At 22.4% G+C, this 26,920-nt stretch overlaps 7 protein-coding genes across 7 annotated transcripts; 1 reads left to right on the plus strand and 6 right to left on the minus strand.

The window, feature by feature from the left end:
• PVVCY_0900050 (CIR protein PIR protein) lies at positions 1-1,177 on the minus strand (the record flags this gene model as incomplete). The annotated part of the gene is made up of 3 exons (XM_037634291.1): positions 1-93; positions 189-1,007; positions 1,145-1,177. 3 exons carry the CDS (start codon positions 1,175-1,177, stop codon positions 1-3), a joined length of 945 nt encoding a protein of 314 aa, XP_037490404.1.
• A 1,678-nt stretch (positions 1,178-2,855) lies between these two features.
• Positions 2,856-4,790, minus strand: PVVCY_0900060 (CIR protein PIR protein; the record flags this gene model as incomplete). The annotated part of the gene is made up of 3 exons (XM_037634292.1): positions 2,856-2,942; positions 3,030-4,640; positions 4,770-4,790. The coding sequence occupies 3 exons, from the start codon at positions 4,788-4,790 to the stop codon at positions 2,856-2,858; spliced, it is 1,719 nt and encodes a 572-aa protein (XP_037490405.1).
• Positions 4,791-6,411: 1,621 nt separating this feature from the next.
• On the minus strand, positions 6,412-7,625 carry PVVCY_0900070 (CIR protein PIR protein; the record flags this gene model as incomplete). Its single annotated transcript, XM_037634293.1, has 3 exons — positions 6,412-6,504; positions 6,610-7,455; positions 7,593-7,625. The coding sequence occupies 3 exons, from the start codon at positions 7,623-7,625 to the stop codon at positions 6,412-6,414; spliced, it is 972 nt and encodes a 323-aa protein (XP_037490406.1).
• Positions 7,626-9,084: 1,459 nt separating this feature from the next.
• Positions 9,085-11,607, minus strand: PVVCY_0900080 (CIR protein PIR protein; the record flags this gene model as incomplete). The annotated part of the gene is made up of 3 exons (XM_037634294.1): positions 9,085-9,360; positions 9,444-11,459; positions 11,590-11,607. 3 exons carry the CDS (start codon positions 11,605-11,607, stop codon positions 9,085-9,087), a joined length of 2,310 nt encoding a protein of 769 aa, XP_037490407.1.
• Positions 11,608-15,363: 3,756 nt separating this feature from the next.
• On the plus strand, positions 15,364-16,851 carry PVVCY_0900090 (fam-a protein; the record flags this gene model as incomplete). The annotated part of the gene is made up of 6 exons (XM_037634296.1): positions 15,364-15,494; positions 15,636-15,870; positions 15,965-16,034; positions 16,194-16,303; positions 16,397-16,627; positions 16,777-16,851. The coding sequence occupies 6 exons, from the start codon at positions 15,364-15,366 to the stop codon at positions 16,849-16,851; spliced, it is 852 nt and encodes a 283-aa protein (XP_037490408.1).
• Positions 16,852-19,687: 2,836 nt separating this feature from the next.
• PVVCY_0900100 (PIR protein CIR protein) lies at positions 19,688-22,068 on the minus strand (the record flags this gene model as incomplete). The annotated part of the gene is made up of 3 exons (XM_037634297.1): positions 19,688-19,963; positions 20,048-21,861; positions 22,011-22,068. 3 exons carry the CDS (start codon positions 22,066-22,068, stop codon positions 19,688-19,690), a joined length of 2,148 nt encoding a protein of 715 aa, XP_037490409.1.
• A 3,483-nt stretch (positions 22,069-25,551) lies between these two features.
• On the minus strand, positions 25,552-25,982 carry PVVCY_0900110 (fam-c protein; the record flags this gene model as incomplete). Its single annotated transcript, XM_008628560.2, has 2 exons — positions 25,552-25,800; positions 25,902-25,982. 2 exons carry the CDS (start codon positions 25,980-25,982, stop codon positions 25,552-25,554), a joined length of 330 nt encoding a protein of 109 aa, XP_008626782.2.
• Positions 25,983-26,920: the final 938 nt, after the last annotated feature.

The raw sequence follows: 26,920 nt of genomic DNA on the forward strand, positions 1-26,920 counted from the left end.
TCATATATTAAGTTCCATTTTCTTCTTTGTTTTTTTTAATTTGTTTCTTATATATTGTCTTTGAAATAGTTTATCAATTCCAAATAATGAATACTAATATAAATGTTAAGAAGCATATGATGTTAAAGTTTGCATGTATTTAATGAATATAATTAAAATATTATAATTTTTAATTCCTTATTATTTACCTTATAAGCAACTCCCAAGAAAACCGGTATTGCAAATGTCGATAAACCTGGAATTACTGTGTTTAATATCGACGAACTTGATGATGTAATTTCAGGAGTCTTCCCCAATGTTTGTCCAGAATCTATTCCAGAATTTTCTACAAAATTTTTTTTTGGGTCTATTTTTGGAAGAGGTGAAATATTGCAAGATTTCTTTTCATATATATTTTTTAAATTATCATAATCATTTGATAATGTAGATAACAATTTTTTATATAAACTATTTTCTTTATTATTAGAATCTTTACTGAGTTCTTCAAATTTTTGAACAAATTCATTAACATTTTTCGAATATTTTGTGCAATTCCAATCTTTAAGATCAATTGCATAATACAATAATAATAATATACCAAATGGATCATTGAATTTAGATATTTCATTAATATTCATCAAATCATTATTATTATTGATAATTGCCTTATAAGTTATATCGTTATCTTTTATATTCTTATTATAATACTCATTTGTTTCTATATAACTAGTATAAAAATCATTTATTTTGGTGTTACTATATTTTTCATTTTGATTTAGTTTATAACTTAAAAATAAAATAGCGTATTCGGCAAGTTTATCATTTTCTAAACCATAGTTCTTTAAATTTGTTAGCAAATGAATAACACCAGAACTAGCCATTTTTAAATAATCATTTTGACATTTACCATTTCCTGAGCTACTTCCGTAATCACAATATTTGTCGATTGATCCGTGTTCTTCATCAACTATTAATTGACCTTGCTCCCCCTCATAAAAATAGTCGTTGATCTTAAAAATATCATTATACTACAAATATATTTTATGAATTAAACAAAAAAACGTATTAATATAAATACTAATCAAATGAAAATTAATATAATTTATGGACGATACAACATATAAAACACATGCGAAGATAATATTTTATTTAAAAAATTGTATACCACTTTCTGAATATCATAACTTGAGTTTGCCATAATTTGGAGATTATGAGGGATAATAATATTTATATATATTACGTAAATATTTGTTGTATATATTTAATCCCTTTGCATACCAATTATCTAAATTACCTTAAATGGAGAGTTCCTTAATATACTTTTGCCATATGTATATGATACATTTATACAAAAAATGCTATTATTACTATAATCCTTAAAAATATATAAATAGTTATTTAATAATATAGATTACATGTTTATATATTTATTTCTTATAATATATGATATAGATTTTTCTAAAATTATAGTATTTTTAAATTAAGTTACATGATTCATTTTCTATTCAAATTACATAAATTTATATTATTTTTATTTAATATAGGTAAATTTGTGGTCAATTTTAATAAATCCAATAACTTTATTTTTAATCCTATATACTTCAATTTAGAAATATAACATATTGGGCTATTTTATAATATATTTTGAGCATCTTTTCTACGGTTTAAAACAACAATTATTACTGAAACCGTATTATTGAGCCATTTTAAGCTCAAATAATTCTTTGAATGCAAATCATTTTTAAAATAATACTTAGTAAATATTAATATATAACAATTAAATAACTATTGTTGAAAATTTTTAAGTATAATAGAAAATTAAATATAATTAGGTTGTCATATTACACTTTTGCATGGGGGGGATAAGATGCATTTTATATTTTAATATATAAATATTTGTAGTGTTAATTTTTATCTTATGTATTTTAGTGTTATAGTTATCAATGCATATACATTCAAGTAATTTATTAAGAATTATATGTTTTATTAATTCTATGATAAAACAGTGCTGTTTGTGATTAATGGTTATTCACTAAGAATTGATAATATAATCCATGGTAATATGAAATAATAAAAGACATTTAACACAAATTGAGTCTTTAACACTTTCTCCATTGATTCAATTTTTTAGAATATAACCTCACATATCTCAAATAGTATTTTTAGTAAAATATATATCATTGGTACATTTATAATGCACTCTTATATGTTATTGATTTATCATTCATTCAATAAAGCATATATTTATATATCTCTGTTATAAAATACCATTATATTTTTATATAATTTTTTACTGAATATTTATAGAAAACAATTACATGTAGCATATAGCAAGGATCTAAGTGGGGCAATTATTATATTTTTTAAAAATATTACTATTAATTTTTACAATAATAAATAATTTTATAAAATATATATTTTTTAATCATTCATTATTTTAGTGATGTTTTTATTCTTAGATTATATAAATCAATTTAGAATTGAAAATTAACCATTCTAATAACATCATCTTTATATATATATTATAATAATAGTAATAAACGAATTTAATTGTTTATTATTGTTATATATTAACATTTACTTTAAATATAGTACCATAAGCATCTGAATATTACAAAAAATATAAAATATTAATTAAATTTATCATTCTATGGTGTCTCTTTTTCTTTTATAGACAAAAAAAACAACAAAAAAAATTAACAAAAAAAATAAATTAATAAATGGTGCAGGGTTTCTTGCATAAGTTTGTACACATTTAATAGTGGAGATTTTTCCCTATAAACGGAATTTATAGATTTTTTAGTTTGTTTTTTTCGATTATATGATTTTATAATTATTTGCATCTTCTTTCTTCTATCACTTAAGTTTATAACTGTTCATGTCGTTTTATTTACACCAAACAAATTTGTAACTTTTTTCATTTTTTTTCTTTTTAATTTCTTTCTCCGTTCAAATACCAAAAACTAACATAAAATTATAAAAAATGAATAATATTTTACAGTGAGGAAATATTTTAAAAATCGTACATTTCATAATTTTCTTTTATTTACCTTGTACATAATAGCTAAAGTAATGGATATTATAATAACTATAATTGGAATTCCAATTTTTTTGAATTCTTTGAATATAAATATATCATCTATTCCTATTGTTCCATTTCCTTTTACTTCGTTTACAGGATCTTCTTTCTTAATCACTGAACCTTCCACCGGTTTTTCAGATTCGTGACCGTTTTGATCAGAATAGTGGTTTTCAGATGAGTCCTGAGACGATTTATCTGTTTCATTTTGTTCTGTAGAACTTGGTGAATTTTGTGAAGGGTTTTGAGTTTGTTCTGAATTTTTTGGGGGTTGTGATGGGGCATCCCCTCCTCCGCCTGAATCAGTAGGGGGGTTTACTTGTATAGAATCGTTACTTATATTGTCAATAATGCTATTTAAAAAATTTATAGAGTTATAGTAAGCAGTTTTTATATTAGATACAGACGTATTATATAAACTATTAATAGTATCCGTGACCTTTGTAAGTTGTTCCTTTTTTTTCTCAACAAACTCGCGAGCATTATTTAATTGTTCCATACCTTTTGATACGATTTCAAAAATTAATGGTCCAATATTAAAAGGGTCCCCTGCCGTACTTTGAGTTCTATCTTCTACTTGATCACTATCCGTCCCATCTCGGTTATTACCTGAGCCATCTGAATCTTTTTGCTCACTCAATTGATCTTTTGGTTGTTCAGGGGATGGTGGTGTAGATGCTGAATCTTGTTTTTGCGCCTGCGGTGGGGATGGCAATGCTGTTGGTATTTGTTGTAACTCTGATGATTGTGGTGCTGATTCTTTTTTTTCTGGCTCTTGTGGTAGCGGTGATTCTTCTTTTGAAGAAGATTGTAATTGTACTGAGGCCGCTTTTTTATCGAGGGAATTACATTTTTTTTTAGGGAATTCATATGATATAAAGCCTTTCGTCCCGTTTATCTCTAATCCATCTAGTGTTATAAGTTTTTTAAGATTAGTTGCTAAATTATTGTTTGAAGGATTTTCCTCAATAGCAGAAACTCTAAAATCATCATATATACCTTTTAATTTTTTCAATAAATGAAGATATGATTTGCATCCAGAAATATTTAAATAAAGGTTTATATATTGATCAAGGCATTTTTTAGAATAATTATAAAGTTTATTACTTCCAGCACCGTTATTTTTATAATCTACAATTGTTTTACATATTCTATTAAGTAACATATAAAATTCGGCCATATACCTAAGATTAGCATTTTTCAAACCCTTTATATGATCAAAAAGAACCCAATAATCCCCTTTTACTTTATGTTTCTCTAAATACTTTTCATAAGCACTTTTTAAAGTAATAGGATCGACATAGCCTTTTTGAGTCTTTTTGTCTTTGCTTTTGTCGTGTATCTTAAATAATATATTACTTATCCACATCAATAAACATTCATCATACTTATTATAATCATCACCTTTTAATAAATTTTTGAATTCCATATATATATATACGGCCAAAGCATTAATACGTTCTTCATTTGTTTTACAATCATCGTTACTACAATAACTTTTGATGGATATTTCTTTGTTAATTTTCGTCGTATCGACATTTTTACCTTTAAAATAACTATCACCTTTAATAATAAATTCACACTAAGAAATAATTATAAAAATATGCATTAATTCAAAATGTATTCAAATAAATTTAATATTATTTAAATATAAATTAAACATAATAAAATTAAGGATAAATATGTTTTATTTTAAAATAAAATTATTTACCATTAGTTTGTGTTTGTCCATTGTAATGGAATTTTGTTTTTAAACTGTAGATTGAATCATATTATTTTTACATAAAACTTATATACTACACCAAAAAATTTATGCAATTATTTGTCTTTATATGTGAAATTTCCAATAGTTAAACACACTATTAGCATTTTTCTTAATAATAATAGTTTAAAATAATATACAATAATATAATTAAATAAAACTTATATTAACTTTTATTGCAATTCAGACAATTATCCTTATTTTGTGATTTGTTCGAAGTATTTTTATCATATGTGAAATATCCCTATTCTTAATAATATTCGACCATCTTCCTTGTATAATTTTGTTTGACATTTCAATATCTTTAAACAAAACACATTCTCTAATTATTATACGCTTGTATATAGAGAACTATGCATTTTCTTTATTTACAGTAAAAATATTACCAATTTTATATTATTATAAATATGTAACGAGTTAAAAATGTGTTATTACTATAATTGTTAAAATGTATTTGTATCTCATTATTTGAATGTCATGTATTGATATACGTTATTATTCCATTTGAAATATTACACATTTCATGTTATTTCCAATAAATATTAACAAAATTTGTGTTTAAATTTAATATTATTCTTTTTTCTAAATAAATTAATACAATACGTTTAATTATCTTAATTAATAATTCACTTTAGAATATGTAATAACTTTGCTTATGTGCTAACATTTCTTTATATATAAATATAATAATGAATCGTTTCAAGTGCACATCTTATCTAATTTGGAAAATTAAAAATGTGTAATATACACATTAAATTAATTGAGCTACTACAATTAAAATGAATCATGAATATAAATTAGTTTTAGGATCATAGTTAGTATATATAAAATCCATATTATTCTTTTTATCCTTATTATTTATTTAGCATATAAATAATGTTTTCCCTTTTATAATTAAAAAAATAAATTAATAAATGGATGGGGTCGACTGAATAGCATTCTCTATATTAATTAATTCCATTTTTTTATCAACTAAATTTCCAAAGTTTTTCATGTTTTTTCCTTACTTCCATTTTCCCCACAATTTCTCATAATAAATATTAAATTATTTAAATCGACGTTATCTTATAAAATCAAATCGATACTTTGGATTTATTTTTCTGTATCGATTCCGACATTTGATCGATTTCCCCATAACACAATTAACCACAAATTAACAATAAATATAAAAAATACATAATTCACCTCATTTACCACTAAGTTATATTAATATGAAATACAATTGTTATAATTTGTCTTATATATATATAAAACAATTTGTTAAACTAATAAATATTGTCAAATTATTAAAAATTATACAAATAAAATGTAATATGGTACTTAACCTTAACCCATTTATGGGTTCCACAAACACTATCTTAACCCTGACCCACTACATAAAATCATATACAAATTATACAAAAAATGTGCAAAATACAATAAATATATACATATAGATTTATATTTAATTGATTATATTATTTAATTATTCTTATAAACCCAAAAATTATCGTTAAAAATTATGGTCAAAAATTACTTATTTTCAAATAGACTGTTACTAAACATATATCAATCATTATTACTGTTCCTTGACTAACCACTACTCTTCGAATCATATATTAAGTTTCATTTTCTTCTTTATTTTTTTTAATTGTTTTCTTATATATTGTCTTTGAAATAGTTTATCAATTCCAAATAATGAATACTAATATAAAAATGGGAAAATTATTATATATTTTTTGATAAACGCATATAAGGGATCACAAAAGTATAATTTAAATATTATAGTTTTTAATTACTTATTATTTACCTTATAAGCAACTCCCAAGAAAACCGGTATTGCAAATATCGATAAACCTGGAATTACTGTGTTTAATATCGACGAACTTGATGATGTAGCTTCAGGAGTCTGCCCCAATAGTTGTTCAGAACCTTTTACAGATTTATCTACAGGATTTACTACAGAATTTTGTGCAGAACTTTTTTTAGCTTCTATTTTTGGAAGAGGTGGAAAATTGGTACATCTATTATAATCACATGTTTTTTTTAAATTATTATAATCATTTGATAATGTAGATAACAATTTATTATATGAACTGTCTTCTATATTATTAGAATCATTATTGAGTTCTTTAAATTGATTATAAAATTTATTAGCTAATTCCAAATTTTCTTTGCAATTCCAATCTTCATCACGAATTACATAATACAAATAATATAATATACTAAATAGGTCATTAAATTTAGATATTTCTTTAATATCCATCAAATTTTTTTTTTTATCTATAATTGCCTTATAAGTCATACTATCACTATCATTTAGATTCTTATTATAATCATTATTTGTTTCTATATATTGAGTATAAAAATCATTTAATTTGATGCTACTACTTTGTGAATTTATATTTAGTTTATAACTTAACCATAAAATAGCGTATTCGGCAAGTTTATCATAATCTAAACCATTCGTATTCTTTAAATTATTTAGAAAATGAATAACACCAGAACTAGCCATTTGAAAATAATCATTACATTTACCATCTCCTGAGTTACTCTCGTAATGACAATAATTGTGGATTGGTGCATTAGGATTATTAATTAAGTTAGATACATTATCCTCATCAAAATAGTTACTGATCGTAACAAATTCTTTATACTACAAATATATTTTATGAATTAAACAAAAAAACGTATTAATATAAATGCTAATCAAATGAAAATTAATATAATTTATGGGGGATACCACATATAAAACACATGCGAAGATAATATTTTATTTAAAAAATTGTATACCACTTTCTCAATATCATAACTTAACTGTCCCATAATTTGGAGATTATGAGGGATAATATTTATATATGTTACGTAAATATTTGTTGTATCTATTTAAGCTCTTTGCATAGCAATTATATTTCGTTAAACATGCTATACTGATTTTATGGCAATTATCTAAATTACCTTAAATGGAGAGTTGCTTAATATACTTTTGCCATATGTATATATGATACATTTATACAAAAATGCTATTATTACTATAATCCTTAAAAATATATAAATAGTTATTTAATAATATAGATTACATGTTTATATATTTATTTCTTATAATATATGATATAGATTTTTCTAAAATTATAGTATTTTTAAATTAAGTTACATGATTCATTTTCTATTCAAATTACATAAATTTATGTTATTTGTATTTAATATAGATAAATTCATAGCCGGTTTTAATGTGTTCAATAACTTTATTTTTATTTCTATATACTTCAATTTAGAAATTTATTTTATTGGATTATCTTATAATATATTTTGAGCATCTTTCTACAGTTTAAAATAACAATTAGCACTGAAACCATATTTATTGAGCCATTTTAAGCTTAAATAAGTTTTTGAATGCAAACCATTTTTAAAATATATTTAGTAAATATTAAACATATAACACAAATAAGTATTGATGTAAATTTTAAAGCTTAATAAAAAAATATGTGTAATTGGTTGTTATATTGCACTTTGAGAGGACAAAATAAAATATATTTGCTATTTTAATGGATAAATTTAAATAACTATTCGCTATATCTTATGCATTGCTCATTTATCTTATATATTTTATTATTATAATTATCAACGTATAGATCCAAGTGATTTATTAAAAATCCTAAGATCAAATAATGCTATTTTATATTTAAAAAATTATGATTCACTAAGTACTGATAATATAGTACGTGACAATATGGAATAATATAAAGATATTTAACATGCTTTGAATTTTTAACCATTTCTCCATCGATCCAGTCTTTTAAAATATAAATCCGTTTATCCCAAAATTTATCATTAACAATATATGTAACATTGATACATTCGTAATGCACTCTTATATGTTATTGATTTATCATTCATTCAATAAAACAAATACTTATGTATCTATGTTAGAATGTATCATATATAATTTTTTATTGAATATTTATAAAAAACAATTGTATGTAGCATATAACAAGGATTTAGGAAATATTATTATTTTTTTTTTTTATTATTAATTTTTTAAATAATAAGTAATTTTATAAAAATATATTTTTTATTCATTCATTATTTTAATAATGTTTATATTCTTAGAATTATATAAATCGATTTAGAATTGAAAATTAACCATTCTAATAACATCATCTTTATATATATTATAATAATAGTAATAAACGAATTTACTTATTTATAACTTTTAATAATTATATCGAGGTTAAAAATAAGGTTCATGGAATATTAATCCCAAAATAGAAGTTATTAATTAAATTTATAATTCCAAAAAATCAGATTTTCTTTTATAAACAAAAAAAATCAATAAAAAAAATAAATTAATAAATGGTACAGGATCAGCCTGCATAATCTTGTATATATTTAATAATGAAGGTTTTTTCCTATGAACGGAATTTATAGATTTTTTAGTCTGTTTTTTTCGACTAGATGATTTTATAATTATTTGTATTTGTTTTTTTCCTCCAATTGAATTTATAACCTTTTTCATGTTTGTTTTTTTCTTCAATTCCTTTCTCCGCCCAAATGACAAATACTAACATAAATTATGAAAAATATATAGTGTTTTATGAGGAAATATTTTAAAAATAGTACACATCATAATTTTCTTTTATTTACCTTGTACAGAATAGTTAAAGTAATGGGTATTAGAATAACTATAATTGAAATTACAATTTTTTTGTATTTTTTTAATACATATCCATCATCTATTCCTGTTATTCCATTTCCTTTTAATTCGGTTCCTGGATTTTCTTGTTTAGTCACTGGATTGGATACTGGCTTTTGAGCTTCTTGTTGATCGGTTTTATCAGAATTTTTATTTCCAGATGGATCCTGAGACGATTGAACTGGGTTAGTTTGCTCCTTAGGATTTTGCGACGGTAATGAAGTGTGTGGCGTTCCTGGCGGACTTTGAGGTAAATCTTTTGGGAGGGGTGATGATGGTTCATTAGGTGTGGGTACCCCGCCCCCTGTGCCGTCTGATCCATCTTGATTTCGTTTATCGCCACCTGTATCTCCTCCTTGATGGCTTGAACTTCCTTGATTACCTGTACCATGATCTGATCCACCACTTGTACCTTGTTGACTGGTATTTTCATCACCTTGGCTACCATTAGATATTTGATCACCTGGTACACTATTTGTACCTCCAGCTCCACCACCTGATACACTATCTGAATCTCCTGATCCATCTGGACTTTTTTGATCGCCACCTGATACATTACCTTCTCCACCTTTTGAAACATCTTTCCCATTGTCGATATCTCCTGCTTCATTAACTTTATCAACTAATCCATCTTCTGAATCACCTTTTTCAGTATTTGTACCAGTCAATTCACCATTTCCTCCACCACCTGTATTTAATGGCCCCTTGTCTGTATCGCTTGTCCCACCATTTAAATCTTCTGATCCACCATTGTTACTGCCTTGATCACCTGATCCACTACCTGAGCCCTCTGGTTCACTATCTTTGACACCTTCCCCATCATCGGAGCCTCCTTTATTGGTAACTGGAGTTTGATCATGCTTATTTAAATCATTTTGGGGACTCTTTTGATTTTCTGTGTCACCACCTGAATCTTTTTGCTCAATTGATTGATCTTTTGGTGATGTATCTGACTTTGGTTCTTGTGATTGTGGGGAATTTGGTAATTTAAGTTGAGATGATTCTTTTTCAGGTGATGGTGATGTAGATGGTGAATCATGTTTTTGCACCTGCGGTGTCGTTGGCAATGGTGTTGGTGTTTGTTGTGACTCTGATGATTGTGGTGCTGATTCTGGTGATAATTGTAGTTTTGGTTCTTTTGTTTTTGTGTCGTGTAGCGGCGGCGGTTCTTTTTTTGAAGAAGATTGTAATGGTGGTGAGACTATTTTTTTTTTTTTTTTGGGGAGTTTACATTGTTCATTACTGAAGTCATATCTTTTAAAACCTTTCACCGCCTTCATCTCTTCTCCATTTCCTAGTGTAAGTTTTATAAGTTTAGTTTTTAAATCATTTTTTGAATCAGTATTCTTAATAGAACGACTTCTAAAATCATCATATATACCTTTTAATTTATTCAATAAATCAAGATATGATTTGCATTTAGGAATGTTCATATAAAGGATTCTATATTGATTAAGGCAATTTTTTGAATATTTAGAAAGTTGACTACTTTTGACACCTTTATTTTTATAATCTACAATTGTTTTACATATATTATTAAGTAATTTATAAAATTCGCTCATATACTTAAGATTCGCTCCTTTCAAACCCTGCTGCATATCTAAAAGAACCCAAAAATCCCATCTTTGTTTATATTTATCTAAATATTCTTCATAAGCTTGATTTAAAGTAATAGGATAGACAAAGCCTTTTTTTTTATTCTCGCCTTTGCTTTCGTGGTACATCTTAAATAATTTATCACTTATCCACATCAATAAATATTCATCATAGTTATTATGCTGAGTTTTTATTATTATTAACCCTTTGAATTTCATATATATATATGCGGCCAAAGCATTAATACCATCTTCATTTGTTTTACAACCACCATTATTACAATATCCTTTGATGGTTACTTCATTGTTAATTTTCTGGGTATTGACATCTTTACCATTAAAATAACTATCAGCTTCATGAAATAACTTACACTAAGAAAATAGTTATAAAAATATACATTAATTCAAATTTTATCAAATAAAATTTAATATTATTCAAATATAATTTAAACATAATAAAATTAAGGATAGATATGTTTTATTTTAAAATAAAGTTATTTACCATTTTTTTAGTGTCCATTGTAATGGATTTTCTTTAATCTGTAGATTGGTATCATATTGTTTTTATATAAAATATATACACTGCAACAAAATAGGTTAAACAATGGATCGATTTCTCTATATAAAATTATCAAACTTAAACGCACTTTAGCATTTTTCTCAATAATAATATTAATTTAAAATTAATATACAACAATATAATAAAATAAAACATATATTCACTTTTACTACAGTTTAGGTAAGTATCCTTATTTTGTGATTTGTTCGAAACATTTTTATCATATGCGAAATATCGCTATTCTTAATAATATTTGTAATAGCTTCATTGTATTATTTTGTGTAACATTTTAATAAGTTTAAATAAAACACATTTTCTAATTATTATACGTTCTTACATTAGAGAACTATGCATTTTCTTGATTTATAGTAAAAACGTAATCAATATTATATTATTATAAATATATAAAGAATTAAAAATATGTTATTACTATAATTGTTAAAAATGTATTTGTATCTCATTATTTGAATGGCATGTATTGATATATGCTATTGTTCAACGTGAAATATTACACTTTTTTATATAATTTCTAACAAATATAAAACACTATTTGTGTTTAAATTTAATATTATTCTTTTTTCTAAATAAATAAATATAATACGTTTAATTATCTTAATTAATAATTCACTTTAGAATATGTAATAACTTTGCTTATGTACTAACATTTCTTTATATATAAATTTAATAAATGAATAATTTTGAGTACATAAATTATGTATGTTTTTAAATTAAAAAAGTATAATCTACAAATTATGGTAATTGAGCTATTACAATTAAAATGAATCCTGAATATAAATTAGTTTGGGGGTAATAGTTATTATATATAAAATGTATATTATTCTTTTCATTCTTATTATCTATTTAATATATAAATGATTAATAAATGTATTTTAAACAATAAAGAAAATAAATATAATTTAATATATTAATTTTTATTTAAAAATTCTATAAATACTTTGGTTAGAATAATTAATTAATTTGAGAATCAATATAATATGAGCTACCATTTTAAGTACACATTTATACTTATAATCTAAACATATATTTTGCATTGCATAATTTGTAATGAAATTTTATTTATTTCTATAATAGGATAAATGTATTTTTAGTGAAAATTATATAATTGTTACTTTAATTAATATTGTTTTTTTGTCGTGCTAATTCTAATATTACCACATTAAGGCTTAAATAAATGCTATAATGCTTCATTTGATCCTGTATGCATACCATTTTAATTCTATCATCCGATTAATAATATATATAATGAATTTATATCCATATAGCGTATCAAATAAAATATTATATTTGCTCATATTTAATAATATATTAATCTTATATTATTATTGTTACTGATATACCACTGTACACTACAATGAGATAATTAATGCACTCAAGAGAAATACTTTAAACCAATTACTAATTTTCCTTGCTTCATTGTTTTAAAATGCAACATTTTATGGCATATATTATTTCGTAATAGCACTATATTTAAAATATAAATTTATAAGTTTCTGCATATATAATAGCCTAGTATAAATATTATTGTTTAAATAAAATTAATTATTATGTGCTTTTTCGATAAAATTAATATTTAATTATATGAATTTTTTACAATAAAAAATAATATTTCAATATTATTTGTAGAATATTTACTATCTTATATTTATAGGCATATAATAATAACCCTAATCATATATACTTAATTTTTTTTAATTATTATAAAAATCATTAGAACAAAATATATATAAAATTTTATTAACATTTTATATTTTATTTTTTAACTATTCTAAATATAATATATATATACCTCAAAACTATAAAATTTAAAAATTAATAATGATTAACCTATTATTATGACTTTATGATAAATAAATTAAAGCTTATAAAGCAACTAATATTCATACTAATTAATTTGAATACAAATATAAAGAAATACAAAAAGAGAACAGTAACTACAATTAAAACTTAAAATATTCTATATATAGTTTAATTTTTATTGTGTTATTAAAAATGTTATATACATAAAACATCTTTTATAGATATGTTGTATTGTCGAATCTCGATCGATATTTAATGAATCCATATTTTATGATTACCTATTATATATTAGTATTATGTTTAAATAATATTAAACATATACCAATTAACCTGAAGGTATATTATAATGTAGATAAATGTTCCAAATGAGTTTTATTATTACAGTTTATTTGGTATAATATAATTTAAATCAAAATAATAGTGATACAAATAAAGAAACATACTGTGTTACTCATGGTTCAACATAGATATGGGTTAACACGCCTTGTATAATATATAATAAGGGTTCTTATATATAGTTAGACAAAATTAGAAATAAATTATAAAATGTGAAGTTATAATATTGCCACATGCAATATATACAATCGAATTTGATGAAGGTATTGTATCTTATGTAAAATATATTATTCGACCCCTTTCATATTAATGGCTATATCCCTTTGGGAGTGCATATTTAGACATCATTTCAAGATTAAACATATGGGAATGGTAAATATATTTTATCAATATTTACAGACACAAAATATTATCAAACTATAAAAAATTATATTATAATATACTCCGAATCCTAACTCAAAACACAGATACAGTGAACGAAACAATAACCCATTATGCATAACCTTGACCCATAATACTTGAACACCTCGATATCGAGAAAATTAAAATAAAAAAATTAATTAATTTTATGTATATAAATATTTCTTGATTTTATAACTTATATTTTTATATTTTATTTATATGTATTTTTTAAAATTTTATATATATTTTGTTTCGCTATTAAATGCAATTTATAATTTGTGTTAATTTATAAAAAAAATATGGATATCAATATTACCACCAATAAATAATTTTTATAAAATTAACAATTTTGATAGAAAAATGTTATTTAGTAAAATTTGTATTAAAAGTGATGAAAAATCACGAATGCTTGATTTTCATAATGCAAATTTGATCATACTATTATTTTTATGTAGTAAAAATTATTGTTATTATAGTATTATCAGGAATATATATAATTTATTGTATTTCTCCGATTAAATTAATTATTTTAATATTTAAAAAAATAATAGACATCCTTTGTATTAAAAACGATGTATTCTCGATGAAATTTTGTAAAACAAATAGAAAAAAGTGTCAAACAACTATTTAATATAATTATTAATAAAGCATATATATATTTTACATTATTTTCTTGCTTTTATATTTTTATTTTAAATTATTGATTTTCTATAGGTAAAAACAACAGTTTTTTTCTATTATATATTTAATATAAGTATATATGTAAATACATGCATAATGGGATATTTTATAAATTTTAAATCGAGTATAATTAATTATAAAAATATAATTTATATAATATAATTAAAATTATTTATTTTAGATATTATAATATTAATGAAATTTGAATCATAATATTTTTAATATTCATTATTTATGAATATTTCTGTTATTGACGTCGTTTTGTAATTGAATTATTTGAATAAAAAATATATTAAATTTATAAATCTGACAAAAGCATACAATTTGTTGTTTAAATAATAATTTGTATTTTTTTTATATGTATTGGAAAAAATTATTTGCTTTAATTTTAATTATGTTATGCAACTTTTCGAGTTATTAATTTTTTATTTAAAAAAAATACTAATATATATTTTATTATTTTGTTTGTAAAGTCCAAAAATGAATAAATTTTATATTCAAATTGTTTTTTTTCTTTTAAGTGTCTCAGTGTATATGAATAATGAAACCCTCGCAGCTGAGGCTGCTCCAGGAAAAGATAAAAAATCCAAATCAAAAGTTCGTTATTCTACGTAAGAAAATACAACAATATATATATTACATATTTCATTATGAAAATATTAAATACATACCTGTGCAATAATGTTATAATATAAATACGATATCTTTATTTTTGTATGCATTTAAAATTTGTTCATTTTTATCAATTATAGTCCAGAAGAAATATATAAACAAAACAAGGGTCTATTATGTACCAATCCCAACGAAATAACAAATGCAGTCAAACTTATGAATGAAGCTGCAAGACATTTAGAACATCATGCTACATGTAATGATGATTATAAACCGCGAAAATGGGATTCAAATTTGAATCATTTTTTATACAAAAAAAAACATGGAGATACAGTTGTTCAAAAAATGAAATTAACATATTATCATGGCCATATGGTATCAATTAATGAACAATATTAAGTTATAAACCAAATTAAAATTAAAAAATTACTATAATTTATATACATATATTTTTCTTTGTTTCCATTAGTATAATGAAATAACAAACATATTATGGGATCCTGCTCTTGCAAATAAGTTCAATAATGGCTCTGTTAAAAGTATACAAAACATAAATAATTAGTCAATTAAAATATAATTTTTACTATTTATTCTACATCTCGTGATTTACTATTGCTATTGTTATATGATACTATTTATTGTTTCCATGTCTTCAAATTTATAATATCTTATTTTACATAATGCAAAATTTTTTTTAGGAAAAATTGCCCGTGTCTACAACCCAAATTTAGTGATAATACAGCAACGTTACAAAAGTTGGTTTGGGGGCCCTCAGAAATATTTTTATGCTTTAGCTGCAAAGTTTGATGTAAGTAAACCTATTTTCTTCTGTTTCTATATAAACCGTAGTTCTCATATTATTCACAATAATTTATGTAATATATTTTTATTAATTTTGTAGATATCAGAAAAAAAAACTATAATTGTCATGACTTCACCAAATATAAATGATCACCACCCTTCCAAGAAAGAATATAAAAACACAATAATAGAAAGCGCAAATTTGTTCAAAATTGACATTGATTCTGAAAATGATATTAGAAAAGGAAAATTGAAAAAAACATTTGTTAACATAGCTGGATACCTCATTGAAAAAAAAGGCCCTTATGTTAATATCACCTATCTCGAATCTGTAATCGATATACAAATTTTTATAACAATAATTTATTTTAGCATTTGTTAAAAAAACGATATTTTAAATAAATGCACATATTTATAATATATACTATGTAAAAAATTTAAACATTTTATATATTCATCTATTTATGTTTTTTTTCTTAGATTGATGGGCATACTTCCAATTATGAAGATTTAATTAATGTAAGGCATTTAAATAAATTTTTTTCATTAAAATAAAAAATGGCTTTTGTAAATGTTTAGAACCGTAGTATTAGAAGATTTGTGTTAATATAACGATTTGCTTCCATACATAATGCCTGCTTTAAATTACTATCATAATATGTTCTTGTGTTTTAAGAATGTTTTTTTGTATATAACTTGTTTATGTCTTTTAATATTATAATGCATATATATGTATTAATTTTGTGAATACTACAAATATAACTATTATTATTTATGAAAATTTTTTATTTATGGCAATTCTTTCATATTAACGAGTATGCAACTTTTGGCTGTATATTTACCCACCATCCCGAGATTAAACATACGGGATGGCATATATATTTAATCAGGATTTATAGACAAATAAATATGGCCAAATTATAAATAAATTAATTAAAATATGGTTTTAATTCAAAGTATAGGCTCCATAAAACAAAGCTGTAACCCATAGTCCCAAACCTTAACCCCAAATATGGGTTCCCCAAAACGTAACTATATTTCCTGAGACCACCCCCCAATATAGATTATAATTTTATTAATAAATGTGTTTAAATTAAGTTTATTTAAAATATTATAATTATTAACTAAAAATGTGCATATTTAAAATCCATTAATATATAATATTATGCATGGAAGGGGTAAATGTGTTTTGACAAACGCTAAGCAAAGGTAAATTAATTATATAACGTGGTTATATATTAAATTAAAATGCATGTAATAATAACATTATGAATAAAACAAACAATAAATCAAATTTAATTATCTATAAAATGTAAAAAACGTAACTTTTGTGCCATAAAATATTAAATATATTATTTTTAATCATTTAAACAAGTATAATAATAAAGAGTGATTATTTTGATAATTTTTATAATTAAGAACATCTATCGAGACTCACTCCGATAATAATAAATATGAAAGGCGCAAAAGGTCCATATAAGAATATCTGCCCCATCATTCCTAATGCTATTATCACAAAAAGTGTTGCAATCAACAACATCACCCTTATAATTATATTTTTTTTTGATTTTATAGACTTTGAAATTTTTTTTAATTTCTTATAACAATTACTTGATTTAATTTCATTATATTCATTGTTGAATTTGCTATTGTCAATCTCAAAAATATTTTCACTTTTTTTTATTACTCTTTTATCTTGTATTGGCTGTATTGATAATTCGCCATTCCTTTCATTATCGAGCTCTTTTTTTGCTTCATTTAATTCTTTTTGAATTTTATGAATTAATTTTTTCGTTTTCCCATCTACATTATTTAAATTGGGTGTTGTATTACTTCCTTTATACTTCTTTACATGTGAATCTATAATATTTCGAAGATATATTATATCTTCGTCATCATCATTGTAGTCATTAAATTGATTTGCAAGACTTACGGTTGATTCATAAAAATTATTTAAATCGAATTGGTTGTCTGCATCTGCTAATATCCTATTATTTTTAAAATTTATTATATTCCTTTCAAGATATATGTTTCTTTCGTTTATAAAGTATAATTCCTGCAAACAAATGAAATATTCATTAACATGTATATAATTAGTTTTAATTGTGTCTTTAACTTAGGATAATCTTTTTATCGATACATGAAACAATAATATAAGGTTAATGCAAAACAGGGTGATACGAAAACTATAATAAAATAGTATGTAACTTACTTTTGGGGCATATTCAAAAGAACAAATAATAATTGAAAACAAAACAAATTTTAAAATACTGACTTTCATTTTAAATATTATTTATCAAATAAACAAAATAATATATGTAGTTTTATATAATGATGATAACTTCATATTTATTAATTTTTTGTTCTAAAATATATTAATAAATGAATATATTTATAAAAAATTATGACATTTAATAATTTCCCATTTTCTATAGAATTAATTAATGTAGCTGTTGTAATAAATTTCGCTATATTTATTAAAAGTATTTATAGATATAAATATTAACTCTTCTCTAAAAAATAAACAAATTTTAATATTTTAATTATAAAAAATATATTTATATATTATTTTTTCCATAAAAAATATTTTTTTGAAATTTGTTATACAAATTGTTTTTTAATATAATTTATAATATATTGGTATATTTATTGATACGGTTGTAAGTTGTATATTTATAAACTTATATTTTTCTATTATTGTTTACATACGAACAAATTAATAAGCATCAATTAAATAATAAAATATTAGATACATATATTTTTTTTATATGAATAAATACAAACATATAATGAAAACATAAAAAAATCGTCGTTGTTATTTACATTTAAATGGTTTTTAATTTATTATATTTTATTTACCATTTTTTTGCAAATTTTTTTTTTTCAGCGACTGGTATGTAATAATTTTATTTATAAATATATCTCAGAATGTACAACATCATGTTTATTATTTCTATTAAAATGGTACAAAGCATTCATGTTTTCAAATTTAATTCAAACAAAATAAAATTCCATATCAAATCACAAAAAATAATACATATATAACCAATTTATTGAAAAGGATACAAATTCATTTTATTCCAAATCGAAAAAAGAAATATATTTAATGGTATTATTTTTTTTTTCATCATATTCTTTAACAAATGTTAATACGCCTTTTTTATTTAAACAATAAAATATTTTAACTTTTATAAATAATAATTGAAAACGGAATATTATAACCCTGTTATAATAGAGAATTCCATCATATAGAAAATTTATTTTATGTTTTATTATAAAATATGAAATGGAGCCTTAACCTGGATCCCTTTTATAAAAATTAATTATATTAATAGACAAATTTACTATTTAGCATTTTTTGAATTCGACTTCAAATATAAGTTAATTAAATTTATAATTCTATGAAATCGCGCTTTCTTTTATAAACAAAAAAAATCAGCAAAAAAAATAAATTAATAAATGGTACAGGATCAGCCTGCATAATCTTGTATATATTTAATGATGGAGATTTTTCCCCATAAACGGAATTTATAGATTTTTTAGTATTCTTTTTTTGATTAGATGATTTTATAATTATTTGTATTTGTTTTTTTTCTCCAATTGAATTTATAACCTTTTTCATGTTTGTTTTTTTCTTCAATTCCTTTCTCCACCCAGATGACAAATACTAACATAAAATTATGAAAAATATATAGTGTTTTATCAGGAAATATTTTAAAAATAGTACACATCATAATTTTCTTTTATTTACCTTGTGCAGAATAGTTAAAGTAATAGGTATTAAAAGAACTATAATTGATATTCCAATTTGTTTGTATTCTTTTAATACATATATATCACCTATTTTTGTTATTCCATTTCCTTTTGTTTCGGTTCCTGGATTTTCTGATTTAACCACTGGATTTGTCACTATTTTTTGAGATCCTCCTTGATCATTTTGATCATAATTTTGTTTTCCAGATGAGTCCTGAGGCGATTGAAGTGGGCTAGTTTGTTCCTTAGGATCTGGCAACGGTAATGTAGTGGGTGATGTTCCTGATGGAGTTTGAGGTGAATCTTTTTGAGACGGTGATGAGCCATTAGGTGTGGGTGGCCCGCCCCCTGTGCCACCTGATCCTAATTTATTACCATCTAATGTAGATGGCATGTTTACTTTTTCAGGTTGATTACTTATATTATCAATAATGCTATTTAAAATTTTCATAGAGTTATCGTAAGCAATTTTTATATTAGACATAGATGTATTATATAAATTATTAATAGTTTCTTTGGCCTCTACAATTTTTTTCTTATGTTTTTCAAAAAACTTGATACCAGTATTTAATTTGTCTATGCCTTTTAATGTGATCCTAAAAAAGGATTGCCCAGTATCAACAGGATCCCCTGACATACTTTGAGATCCTTTTTCTACTGGATCACTGCCTGATCCATCTCCTGAACTTCCTAAACCTCCTTGATTTACTTGATCACTATTTGATCCACCTACTTGTCCCCCTTTATCACCTTGCCCACTACCTGGTCCATCAACTGAATCTCCTTGATCACCTTGTGGGCCACCTTTATTTGATGGATCATTGTCTGTATCTGTTTTCTCACTGCCTGAGCCTCCTGGTTCACTATCTTTGGCGTCTTGTCCACTTTTCGAGCCTTCCGATCCTTCTTGGCTTACTTGGTTACCATCTGATCCACCAATCGATCCATTATCTGGACCTTTTGATGTATTCTCTTGATTTGATAATTGATTTCCTGTAGCATTTGATACACCTTGAGATCCTGGTGATCCTCTTTGAATCTTTATAGTCGATGCTGGTCCTGAATTAGGTTTTGAAGGTTTGGAGGATGTACGTTTTTTTTTGGGGGTTTTACATTTTGAATCACTGAAGTTATATCTTTTAAAACCTTTCACTGCGTTCATCTCTGTTCCATTTTCTAGTGTAAGTTTTTTAAGATTAGTTTTTAAATCATTTTTCTTAATATCAGAACTAAAATCATCATATATACCTTTTAATTTATTCAATAAATCAAAATATGATTTGCATTTAGGAATGTTATTATAAAGGGTTCTATATTGACGACGGCAATCGGTAGAATATTTAGTAATTTTCTTATTTCTGGTACGGCTATTATAATCTGTAATTATTTTACATATAATATTAAGTAATTTATAAAATTCGCTCATATACTTAAGATTCGCTTCTTTCAAACCCTGCTGCATATTTAAAAGAACCCAATAATTCAATCTTTGTTTATGTTTATCTAAATAGTCTTCATAAGCCTGATTTAAAGTAATAGAATAGACAAAGCCTATTTTTTTATTTGTGCCTTGGCTTTCGTGGTACATCTTAAATAATTTATCACTTATCCACATCAATAAATATTCATCATAATCATTATACCGAGAATTTATTCTTATTGTATCTTTGAATTTCATAATTATATATGCGATCAAAGCATTAATATAATCTTCATTTGTTTTACAACCACCATCACGACAATATCCTTTGATGACTGGGTCTTTTTTAATTTTCGTCGTATCGACATTTTCATCATTAAAATAACTATCACCTTTAATAAGAAATTCACACTAAGAAATAATTATATAAATATGCATTAATTCAAAATTTATTCAAATAAAATTTAATATGATTTGAATATAAATTAAACATAATAAAATTAAGGATAAATATGTTTTATTTTAAAATAAGGTTATTTACCATTAGTTTGTGATCCATTGTAATGGGATTTTGTTTTTAAACTGTAGATTGGCATCATATTGTTTTTATATAAAATGTATACACTGAAACAAAATATATTAAACAATGGATCGATTTCTCTATATAAAATTGTCAAACATAAACGCACTATTAGCATTTTTCTCAATAATAATATTAATTTAAAATTAATATACAACATATAATAAAATAAAACATATATTCACTTTTACTACAATTTCGATAAATATCCTTATTTTGTGATTTGTTCGAAACATTTTTATCATATGCGAAATATCGCTATTCTTAATAATATTCGGAATAGCTTCATTGTATTATTTTGTGTAACATTTTAATAAGTTTAAATAAAACATATTTTCTAATTATTATACGTTCTTACATTAGATAACTATGCATTTTCTTGATTTATAGTAAAAGCATAACCAATTTTATATTATTATAAATATATAAAGAATTAAAAATGTGCTATTACTATAATTGTTAAAAATGTATTTGTATCTCATTATTTGAATACCATGTATTGATATATGCTATTGTTCAACGTGAAATATTACACTTTTTTATATAATTTCTAACAAATATAAAAAACTATTTGTGTTTAAATTTAATATTATTCTTTTTTCTAAATAAATAAATATAATACGTTTAATTATCTTAATTAATAATTCGCTTTAGAATATGTAATAACTTTGCTTATGCATTAGCATTTCTTTATATATATAACATAATTAATGAATAGTTTTGAGTGTATATAGTATCTAATTTTTAAAATTAAAAAAGCATAATATACAAATATATTGATTGATCTATTACAATTAAAATGAATATGAATATAAATTAGTTTTGGGGTAATAGTTATTATATATAAAATGTATATTATTCTTTTCATTCTTATTATCTATTTAATATATAAATGATTAATAAATGTATTTTAAACAATAAAGAAAATAAATATAATTTAATATATTAATTTTTATTTAAAAATTCTATAAATACTTTGGTTAGAATAATTAATTAATTTGAGAATCAATATAATATGAGCTACCATTTTAAGTACACATTTATACTTATAATCTAAACATATATTATGTGTTATATATTTTATAATAAAACTTTATTTATTTATATAATGAAATAGCTGTATTTTTAACGAGCATTATGGAATTATTATATTGATTGATAACTTTAATGTCATAGCACCATAATAAAATATACTTAGCAACAAAATGTAGTATTTATTTGATTTATTATACATACAATTTTAATCTTATAATACCTTTAAGAGCATATTTAACTAATTTATACCCATATAGTGCATCAAATAAACATAATATATTGTTCATATTTAGTAGCATACTAATCCATTATTATTACTATGATTGCTACTAATATACCACTGTACACTACAACGAAATAATTAATGCACTCAATAGAAATACTTTAAACCAATTACTAATTTTCCATGCTTCATTGTTTTAAAGTGAAACATTTTATGGCATATATTATTTCGTAATAGCATTATATTTAAAATATAAATTTATAAGTTTGTGCATATATAATAGCCTAGTATAAATATTATTGTTTAAATAAAATTAATTATTATGTGCTTTTTCGATAAAACTAATATTTAATTATATGAAGTTTTTACAATAAAATAATATTTCAATATTATTTGTAGAATATTTACTATATTATATGTATAAGGATATAATAATAACCCTATTTCTATATACCTAATTTTTTTAATTATCATAAAAATTATTAGAACAAATTATTATATGAAATTTTATTAATATTTTATATTTTATTTTTTAACTATTCTAAATATAATATATATATACCTCAAAACTATAAAATTTAAAAATTAATAATGATTAACCTATTATTATGGCTTTATGATAAATAAATTAAAGCTTATAAAGCAACTAATATTCATACTAATTAATTTGAATACAAATATAAAGAAATACAAAAAGAGAACAGTAACTACAATTAAAACTTAAAATATTCTATATATAGTTTAATTTTTACTGTGTTATTAAAAATGTTAGATGCATAAATGCCTTTTATAGATAATGTTGCATTGGCGAATCTCGATCGATATTTAATGAATCCATATTTTATGATTACCTATTATATATTAGTATTATGTTTAAATAATATTAAACATATACCAATTAACCTGAAAGTATATTATAATGTAAGCAATTGGTCCAAATGAATATAATTATATGTTATAACCTCGTATATGAGATTACTATATTGTTTGCTTGGAAAGTTATAATTTAAATTAAAATAATAATGACACGAATTATAAGCTTTACTAAATAAAATGTTTCATCAAATAACGAAACATACTGTGTTACTCATGGTTCAACATAGCTATGGGTTAACACGCCTTGTATAATATATAATAAGGGTTCTTATATATAGTTAGACAAAATTAGAAATAAATTGTAAAATGTGAAGTTATAATATTTCCACATTTAATATATATGAACAAATTATATGAAAATATTATAACATATGGGAAATATTTGATTTGACCCTTTCATATTAATGGCTATGTCCTTTTTTGGTCCATATTTAGACATTATCTCGAGAATAAACATATGGGAATGGTAAATATATTTTATCAACATTTACAGACCCCAAATATTATCAAACTATAAAAAATTATATTATAATATACTCAGAATCTTAGCTCAAAACACAGATACAGTGAACAAAACAATAACCCATAAAACATAAACACCTTGATATCAAGAATATTACAATTAAAAACTAAATAATTTTTATGTATTCATATATATTTCTTAATTTTATAACTTTATGTTTCATTATTTATTTGTATTTTTTTAATAATTTTTATATAAACAATAAATATTTGTGAATAACTTAAAATATTTTGGCTAATTGTACATATAACATATAATAATATTCCCTATAAATTCACACTTTTTTATTATTCTTCAATTTACAAAATATATTTTTATATTTTACTTAATGAGTTTTTAAATGTTGCAAAGTGATATTTATAAAACTTAATTATTATTGTGTAGTATTACAAAAAAGAGAACAAAATTCTAGGGTAACATTTACATAGTAATACACAAAAATATATTAATAAAATAAATCTACAACGTCACACTCAAATTTGTGTATTTAAAGCCAAATTTTATATAAAATAATAAAGAAAATATAAGTTATAAGGCATAATATATATTAAAATGCAAAACTATTTATTTTATAAATATGCATATCGAATATAAGATTATGCACATACAAATAATAAATACTATGATTATACCAAATGAATCAATCGTATTTCAATTACTAATTATTTTTCGGAATATTTTCACAAATTATATACAATAATCCAAATAAACCAAAATGTTTTCCATGTAAGTAAATATATAAATTTTACATTAACAATTTATAATAAATAAATTGTATTTATTTTAACATTTTATAGTCAGTCATAAACTTAAAATATTAACACATAAATATAGAAATGGAGAGCCTAATCATAAAATTCATTACTTTCACAACTAAACAAACAACAACATGTAGTTGGCTTGCGCTTTTTACCCTGGAACTCACTGTAATAAGTAATACTATCAATTATCTCATGATTATTACTGTTGTTACTGTTATTATTTGATTGGTTTTCTCGTTGAGGTTCTATATCATTTTTTTTGTTGCTTCTCTTTATTTTTTGGATAGCACGAATGACCCTACTTCTTAATCCAGATGTCTTAGATCGATCACTCTAGAAATAAATATAATAATATATATATACGTCACAACATGTAAATAAACATATTATATAATTTTCTATATACTAGTTTATATTTTGTTTTGACAACTTACTTTCTGCTCCGAGCAATCTATTGATACAGCCAAAAGGGTATACAAGATGATACAAACTAAACTAAATATCCTTTTATCCATTTTTTTATTAATAAAAATTGTTTTTCGAATAAGGTGGTTTAAATAATATATATGATTTATTTTTTTTATCTTCCTTTTTATATATTATTGTTGTAAAACAATGATGCTATTATTTAATATTACAAATTGTTTAATTTTAATTTATATAAACAAGTTATATGCTATTTATAGAAATATATGTTGCTGCTATTTTAAGTCACCCATAAATTTATAATCCTGCAATTGCAAGTTAAAAAAAATTTATATTTTATTTTTAATTTAATATAAATAATAAAAATAAAAAATAATATATTTTAAATTTATAAAAATATATATATTGTTCGTGAATATTTTTGTTTAATCAAACCATTATATTTAATATAACAAAATTAATTTTTATATTTAAAATATAAATAAAATAATCCACTAATTTATGTACATATACAATAACTCTATCATCGAAGATGTAGATATACAATTTCGAAAATTTTATATTTATGTTTTTTTCAAATAACAACCCATTTTCGTAAAGAATACATTATTTTAATTACAAACAAATAAGTTTATGCAACAAATTCAACCTAAAATATATTTTTTACATATTTTATATAAATAAGTCTTTACTGTAGCATAAAGGCTCATTTAATAACAGACTTGATAGTTTATAAGTTTGTGTATTTTATTGTTTATTTACAAGCAAATTAATATATATTAATTATGGTAATAAAATACTAGATACATATATTGTAATAAATATATGCAAACATATGAAAAATAATTACAAAAGTTGATGTATGCATCTAAATGCATTCATATTTGTTATATTTCTCAAATGTTTAATATCATTTAATAATATTTTATATTTTTTTATAAAAATAGGTGAATGAGCCTTAATATGGCTCCCATATATCAAAACACTAATTATTTATACTAATAAATGCAATATGGCTTATTTATTA

Source organism: Plasmodium vinckei, assembly GCF_900681995.1.
Source record: "Plasmodium vinckei vinckei genome assembly, chromosome: PVVCY_09".
NCBI classification, from domain to species: Eukaryota; Apicomplexa; class Aconoidasida; order Haemosporida; family Plasmodiidae; genus Plasmodium; species Plasmodium vinckei.